Source organism: Adiantum capillus-veneris, chromosome 14 (assembly GCF_014529385.1).
Source record: "Adiantum capillus-veneris isolate H3 chromosome 14, ASM1452938v2, whole genome shotgun sequence".
In the NCBI taxonomy this organism is placed as follows: domain Eukaryota; kingdom Viridiplantae; phylum Streptophyta; class Polypodiopsida; order Polypodiales; family Pteridaceae; genus Adiantum; species Adiantum capillus-veneris.
Window position 1 is genome coordinate 58,357,897 of NC_140944.1, and position 8,414 is coordinate 58,366,310.

General features: G+C 40.1%; 1 protein-coding gene across 1 annotated transcript; it reads left to right on the forward strand.

Moving 5' to 3' along the window:
• Window positions 1-7,260: 7,260 nt before the first annotated feature.
• On the forward strand, window positions 7,261-7,779 carry LOC147442442 (uncharacterized). The gene is made up of 2 exons (XM_086529373.1): window positions 7,261-7,371; window positions 7,498-7,779. Exons 1-2 carry the CDS (start codon window positions 7,261-7,263, stop codon window positions 7,777-7,779), a joined length of 393 nt encoding a protein of 130 aa, XP_086385499.1.
• Window positions 7,780-8,414: the final 635 nt, after the last annotated feature.

Consider the following 8,414-nt stretch of genomic DNA (forward strand, 5'->3'; position numbering starts at 1 on the left):
GAACTAAGCATGGCCTAGATAGGGTAGAGCATGGATCAAAGAGTGAGGTGTGGCCTAGTATGGGCAATGGAGCATGGGCTTAGGACACCACACCCCCTCAATATAGCAAGACCCTAGCACTACCTCCTCTTGTATAGAAATCAATTTTTGTGTGTGTGTGTGTGTGTGTGTGTGTGAGAGAGAGAGAGAGAGAGAGAGAGAGAGAGAGAGAGAGAGAGAGAAGGAGCATAGGAAAGTGGAATGGGCAAGTGAGGACACCTCACTAGGGAATCCCACACTTGGCATGGCCCTTGGAGGTGTGTGTGTCTGTGTGTGCAAACCTTCTAATTCCAGTTATAGCAATGAAAATTGACCCTCCTTGAGGGGGATGCCTATATAAGTGTAGCTCACCCCTCTCTAGTGAACACACAATCCCCAAGACAGTGTAAGGAAGTGCTGTTGCCATAGTAAATTTTTGAGAAGTCTTTTTCTACATCACAAAGGGGATCTTATCAAAGGGTAATTAACTTATGATTATGCTAATCCTATTGCTCCATAGCCTCTTTTCTCTAGAGGATCCCTATGTCGAGCCTAATTATGCTAGCTGGCTACATCATTAAATAATCTATTCTCTATTATAATCCATGTGGGGTATTGTCAATGGTTTCCATCCATTGATTGTATTTCCATTGTTGGATTAAGGAGCACCTTGCTTCTTAAGGATATCTAATTTTTTAAAATTAAGCATGTGTTTATGGATATAATCATCATTGTCAGCAATGTATGTTGTGCATAATTACGTTGTAAAGCTCTTCACCTATGATTCCCTAAGATATGGTGAGATTTTTTCTTTTTTTATGCACCCAAATTGAGGATTAATCAAGGAATTAAACCCTTGATTTGCCCATGAAATTAAAGCATTATTATGAGACTTCTTGCATACAAAAAGATGCATAGTTAGGGTATTGTGTTGCATTAGCAATTTTGTATGATTGTGCGGGAATTAATCATCTATTACATTTGGTATTTGCATGGTTAGAGTCTATCATTGTATGTTATATTGATGCATCTAGTTAGTACATTAATCTTGATCTTATGTTGCATACGAGGGAAGTTTTAGTTATGATAATCTTAGGATGAGTTTATGAGTGATTAGGGCATAATCATTTCGTTGTATTCTTGAGTTAGCTTGCATACATACAATTGCGAAAGCCTTGTCATTTAATCTAGTATTATGTGTAAGAGTAAGGTAATTCTTTGTCAAATTTTCTCATTCGTTGTTGTGGGAAATCACGCATAGTCTCTTCGTTTCTCCGAAAGAACTAATCCTAGTAGTGAGAAATGACCCCTAAAAGAACTCGATTTGGTGGTGCTATCGACCATGAGGTGGGAACTAGTAACATGGCGAACAACTGTAAAGTACTGATAAGAGAGGAAAATCTGGCCATCTCACGAGGCATCGAAGAGGAAATTCATGAGGCATGATAGATTTTATTTTATACTTTACATAAGCATTGAATTACGATAACTTTAGAGAATGTCTAAACTTCCCAGAAATATGTTGGAAAATCCAACTAAGACAACGGCATAAGTACTTCAATGGTTTTATCTAAATTTAAGTTTGAATCAAATAGGAAAGAAAGGCTTTATGGAAAGACTATTTGTAAGTAGAAAAGAATGGTTCTTAGGAAAAACTATGTCAACCAAATTTCATTCATTATTCCAATGTCGATTTAGTCTGAACCCCCTACTGATCACATGGCGGTAGCTCATGAAGTTATCGCAGGAGCTAAATCCACGACTTGCTTTTTGTGCGGTGGATATGTCCATGGCTTGCTTTTGATGCTATGGGTACATGATTTTACCCGGAGAGTTACTCCAGGAATTGGGTGGATCATGGACTGGTTGTATAGGCGGCCAATTAACAATGGGTGGAGTTAACACTCGCTGGAGGTCCTCACGACTCCAGGACATTAGAATTTTTAATGAAGTATTGTTTGTTGATTACTTTTTTCTAGGAAAGATATGTTTTGGTGCCAATTTTTCTTGATTGAAGGGAATTGTCTTAAGGAACTTGTGTCGAGGAAATATAAAGAAGGAACCTAAGAGTTGAACAACAATGTGTTAGTAATTAGGCCACACAAAGACTATGTGTGAGTGCGAGATGGAAAATGGGGGCTTGGCTCAGGTTGCCAAAGCCTACGAGGCGGGTGGTCCCGATCAGTCGGGAACTCTCTACCCTGTGTTATAGAGTACGAAATTAGATATCTTATTACGCTAGAGCAGAAGGAACTCGGTGTATGTGCCTCTGAAAGCTACGGGGAAAAAGGCACCGAGGTTACTTCTCCTCCTGGAAAATGAGATTAGGACCGATAATACGTAGTTACGCTTCCCCTGTGGGGTGGAGCTAGACTCCTTTCACTGGTGGCTTGGACTCAACTCACTAAGTGATGAGAGACCATCCACTGGTTTTTCTTCTTAGCCAATTTTTGTTTGCTTCCACATAGGACCTAGTGAACGTCAGGTGTCCTCCCGTTCCGTCAAGGTGAGACGGGGAGGGGACCTCACATCAGCTGGTATCAAAGCTTATGGTTCAGAGCCTAGGTTAGTTTTGGAAAATTTGTACTGTCTGAAAATTTTAAAAACAAGAAAAATTAGACAGCTAATCCAAGGCTTATGTGTCGATATTTCAGGAAGATCCTGTGCTTGAATATCACAAATTCCAAGTCTTCAATCTTATTTATGAGAGTGCCTGTTGTTCCCCGAACTATCTTTTATGACAGAGCGTGATGGAGCTGCTAATGAAGGCATACACTCCTCATTCGACTCGAATAGATAAAGGCTGGGAGCTCGACTGGAGCAATGAAGGCGGGATCTATTACATCAATGCTTGGAAGCTGGGATGTCTTACCACGAACTTAAGGAAACTACACTGGGCAGAGGAACTGAAAGTGGTTCAGTTGTACTACTTCTTGGGTACAAACTCGACTATTAGTGTTCCCACTTATCCAAGAGGCACGGAGAAACCCTTGAACGATTGGCTATGGGAGAAAGTGGTGGAGATAATTCCACATCAAAGGCTCATAACTTTTCCTATTCCTCAGAATACCCCTAAGAATATGGATCTTGTAATTTACTTCCCGATTTCCAGTGAGTATAGGAACTACTATACCAATCAATTAGAAGATTGTAGAAATGTAACTATAAACACCCATCGTTTGTATCACCATATTTCAAGTCAGCCAGCTATGCGGATTCTTTAGATGCCGTAGAAAATTGTAATAATTTGGGATGAAATACCCTAAGACTCTTTTGTCAGGCTATCCTTGTAAATATTCACTTTATGAATAAAGAACCAAGTCTTTTGAATTGAGTGTCTTGATCTTGTGTCTATTATGAAGTTAAATCTTAGTCGTGTGATAAGTCTTTAAATTTTTCAGTCTATTGATCTTATGAAATCATGTAGGTACCTCCTTCTGCTCTTTATACCACGGTTCAAGAGAAAAAACTTCTTCTCAAGCAAGCGCAACCCCCCAACTTCAAAGGTGAAGGGGTTAATGTGGAATGAGATGCAAAGGTTTGGATCGAGGCCACATGGAGGATTATTTTGAAGCTGCGGGAACTCATTCGTAGAATCAAACTATGCTTGCCATGTTTTGACTTACCGGAGACGCCAAAATATGGTGGAAACAACATTGCCGGGACTCCGACATTGTTGGATCTTATCAATCATGGGAAGAAATTAAGAATGCGGTGACCAAATGCTACTTACCACCAGCTCATAGGGCCATCAAAATGAACGATTTTTTCTCACTCAAGAAGCTATCCTTGACTGTAGAGGAGTAATGCTCCAAGTTCGTGACTCTGAAGAGATATGCGCTAAAGATGACCTTGGAACAACAAGGGGCCAGGTTCTGCCAAGGCCTCATTGAACCATTGAACAGTAGATTGGAAGCTCTTAGACCAACAACATTGCAAGATGCTTTGTTAAGAGCCAAGCCGTTAGCTGTGGAGATCAAGAAAGCTGTTAAGGGCAGAAGAAATTACTTAGCGAACAGGGCCAGACCGAATAATTGGGATAACAGACCGACAAACCTTGCTTATCAGAATCCTCCTGTGGTAGCTACTTCAACTGCTACTGAATTTCCCAATGTGCACTTCTATGAATGCCAAGAGTACGGCCATTACAGAAACAAATTTCCCAAGAAGACTCATGCATCCAGTGCAAATGCAGTACCTCTCAATGTCAATGGAAGAGGTCAACCGAATAATCACGAAGGACGAGGAAGAGGAGGCAGAAAAACAAGGACGTGATGTAGTTGCTAGGGCAAATGTTGCAGTTGGACAACCAACTGTAGGAGATGAAGCAGACGAAAGGGCAGTGCTGCATGCTGCCATACATAATCCTGGTGCTCGCCAGCAGCTCGCCGTAATTCAAGCTCTTGGAACGCGCCAAGGCGATAAAGTTAAATTCCTCATAGACTGTGGAAGTAAGCATTCATTTCTATCTCCTAGATACATGAGAAAGCTAAAGCTAAGCCAGTATCCTACGAGTAGACTAGTAGTAGAACTAGCTAATGGGAAGGAAGTGTTATCTCAACATTCCGCAGGCTTGATAGATTTTGAATAAGGGGACTATTGGACAGTCTCCCAAGGGGTCCAATGAGCATTCAACAACCCAATGGCTTGCCTGATTCCTATTGGCCAGAAGACAAAGGGGTCCAATGAGAGTTTAATTACATTAATTAAATACCTAAAGCTCTCAAAAGGGAAAGGTCATTGTGCTCAGGGAAATTTTACGTTCATAGATAACCTCAGGAATGAAGTTCTAGTTCAAGGGAAAAATGGGATACCCAAGGCTCATTTAGCTAAAGCTAGTAGACTTCTAAAGGGACTTAAGAAGGGACAACAGATTTATGTTGTGAAGCTTAACAAGGTGGAACAATCATATTCAAACTTTCACCCAGAATGGTTGAAAGAATATGCCGATATTTTCCTAGAAGATTTGACCAATCTGCCACCGTATCGTGAGGTAGACCATGAGATAGAAACTATACCAGGGTGTGTACCTGTTTCTAAGAGACCATACAAGATGTCATTGCCAGAAGCTATAGAACTTAAAGAACAGCTTAGGCAACTAATCGAGCAAGGGTTCATTAGACCTAGTACTTCTCCTTGGGGTGCACCAGTTCTTTTTCAAAAGAAGAAGGATGGATCTTTGCGGCTTTGCATCCATTATCGTGGACTTAACCAAGTGACTATCAAGAACAAGTATCCAATTTCGAGAATTGACGAAGTGTTGGATAGACTCCATGGATCCAAGATCTTTTCGAAGATTGATCTTCGGTCAGGATATTATCAGATTAGAATCAAAGAATTAGACATACCGAAGAAAGCTTTTAATACTAGGTATGGGCATTATGAATTCACAGTTATGTCCTTTTGTCTTACAAATGCATTTGCAAGCTTCAATTGAGTAATGCAGGATATCTTTAGACCTTACTTGGATGACTTTGTCCTAGTCTTTTTTGATGATATTTTGACGAAGCAGAGCATGAAGAACATGTTCAGAAAGTGTTGGAAATTCTATGTCAGCATCAGCTTTATGCTAAGGAAAGCAAGTGTACTTTTTGTACTCCCTAAGTTAGCTATTTAGGCCCTCATCATATCTGCCGATGGAATTTTAGTTGATCCCAAGAAGATCAAGGATATAGTGGATTGGCCTCAACCTTCTTCTGTCAGAGTGAAGTCAGAGGATTTCTTGGAATTAAAGGGTGGTACAAGATTTTTGTTAAAGATTATGCTCTTACTGCCGTTCCTTTGACATGACTTTTGAAGAAAGGAATGCAAATCGATTGGAAAGCAAAGCACGAAGCTAGTTTTGCAGAGTTAAAGAGATATTTAGTATCTTCTCCTATTTTAAAGCTTCCAGATTTCAATAAGGATTTTGAAGTTGTGACCAACGCCAGCAGTCTTGCCTTAGGAGGAGTTCTTACTCAAGAAGGGAGACCAGTAGCTTTTACCTCTCGCAAGCTCAGAGATCATGAGAAAAATTATCCAACTCACGATCTAGAACTTCTCGCTGTCATCCATGCATTGAAGATATGGAGACATTATCTTTTGAGTCGCAAATTTCAGCTAGTTACCGACCACCCGTAAATTTCAGCTAGTTACTGACCACAAGAGCTTAAAGTGGATGTTTACGCAACCCAATCTCAACATGAGACAGAGGAGGTAGATTGAACTTCTTCAAGAGTATGATTTTGATATCAAGTACTGGCCTGGTAAGGACAATGTAGTTGCAGATGGACTCAGTCGTAAGTCTTTCCTCAATGCTATCTCCATATCCAATAGTCCTATTCTGGAAAGGATTAGAGAAGCTTCTTTAAATGATCCAGAGTATCAGAGACTATTAGCACAGATTCAACAAGGCGAAGGATCTAAAGTAACTTCTAGACCGGCTAAAGACTATTCTCTTCAAGGGGAATTTCTTTATCTTGGTCAAAGACTTTATGTACCTAAGGATCCAATACTAAAGAAAACAATTTTATTTGAGGCTCATGATAGCCCGACTTCTGGACATCCAGGGTATGCAAAAACCTTGAACGCAGTTAGAAGAAGTTATTTTGGGCCAGCAATGAAAGGTGATGTTCTTTGTTATGAAAAGCAGTGTTTATCTTGTCAGCAAATTAAAGTCGAACGAAGCAAGCTTCCTGGGCAACTCAAACCTGTTGATATACCTCAAATGAAATGGGAGTGTATCAGTATGGATTTTGTCACCGGATTACCTTCTGTCGGAGGCTACGATTTTGTATTTGTGGTTGTCAATATGCTCACTAAGGTGGCTCACTTGATGCCTGTCAAGACAACCTACAATGCTTCTGACATCAGTAGGGTTTTCATCAAGGAAATCTTTAGACTTCACGGGTTACCGAGAAGAATCGTCAATGATAGAGATGTGAAGTTTACTTCAAAGTTTTGGACTTCTCCTTTTCAAGCAATTGGAACTCAGCTATGCTTCAGTACATCATATCATCCTCAAACAAACAGACAGACTGAAAGGGAGTAATCGAAGATATTCGTAGAGCTTACTATTCACAAGAGCCATGGAAATGGATTCAATATCTTCCTTTAGTAGAATATGCTTATAATTCTTTCGATCATAGAAGTATAGGAATGTTGCCACCATTCAAGGCACTCTATGGACAAGAGAGTATAGCTCCAGTGAACTTTTTTGATCCAACTATTAAAGTGGAGGCCTCAAAATAAATGTTAGAAGACATGGAAGTGCAGACTAGAGCAATTCGCAAGGATATTCAAGCAGCTCAGGATAGACATAAGCATTATGTAGACAAGAAAAGATCTGAAAGAACTTTTAAGTTAGGGGATAAGGTATTTCTTAGAGTTAAACCCAAGCGGAGTAATCTATCCTTGGGAAAATTCAAGAAGCTTAGCCCAAGATACTGTGGACCTTATGAGATTGTAAAGGTTGTAAGTGACCAAGCTTACAAGTTGTAGTTACCCTCAAACCTTAAGGTTCATGACTTTTTTCATGTGAGCTTGGTTAAACCCTATATTCCAAATCCCGATCATCTTGTAGATGCAGAACAAGTTGTTATTCCTACTCAAGGAATTCTCGAGCTACAACCTGATTACATCCTTGAGACGCGGGAAAGAAAACTAAGGAATAAGAACATAATCGAACATCTAGTCAAGTGGAAGGATTTTTCGGAAGAAGACCCAACGTGGGAAGATCAACTAACGCCTCACAGGGATTACCCAGACTTACCCTTGAGATGAGGGTATCTCAATTCTTTCACGTTAGGTAGAATGTAAGGTCTCTACTTGCCCTAGAAGAGGGTTACCTATGAAAATTTTTAAGCCTAAATATCAGTCTGACAAAAGTTGCTATGTTTAGCAGGTTTTAGTGAGATCAGATGTCATTTTTGTGTTGTGATCCTTGTAGAACTTAATTTTGGTCAAATTTAATTTTTGTGAAAAATTTCCAAAAATAGAAAGTTTTTGACCCCAGTATGGTCTAGGGTCGACTGGCTCGTCAAACTGTGCACCGACCCAGATTTACTTAAAAATAGGATCCGAATGTCGGAGGCTGCTATTTATGGTAGGTAGTCGTATCTGTTACCTGCAGATCTGTCTCAAGTTAGCAAGTTTCAAAATTGAATTTGGGTTAGTTTAAGTCTAATTAGCCTAAGGTTAGCATTTTCTAAGGTATGTATGGCATGAATGTGGATGTGCATGCATGGGTATGCATGGGCATGGATGTGCATGCATGGTCATGGTAATGCATGGGCATGTGTCCCCATCATGTATGGCCATGGGTCATGTGTATAGCTAGTCTGTGAACAAGTGTATAGCTAGTCTGTGACAAGTGTTAGGTTAGGCATGGAGAGTGTAGCACGGGAACTAAGCATGGC

Bases quoted from the DNA above. Each gene is read 5' to 3' on its own strand.
- LOC147442442 (XM_086529373.1), top strand. From the start codon at position 7,261: ATGGAAGTGCAGACTAGAGCAATTCGCAAGGATATTCAAGCAGCTCAG. The intron at 7,372-7,497 runs GTATTTCTTAGA...TACAAGTTGTAG, and splicing joins CTTTTAAGTTAGGGGATAAG to TTACCCTCAAACCTTAAGGT.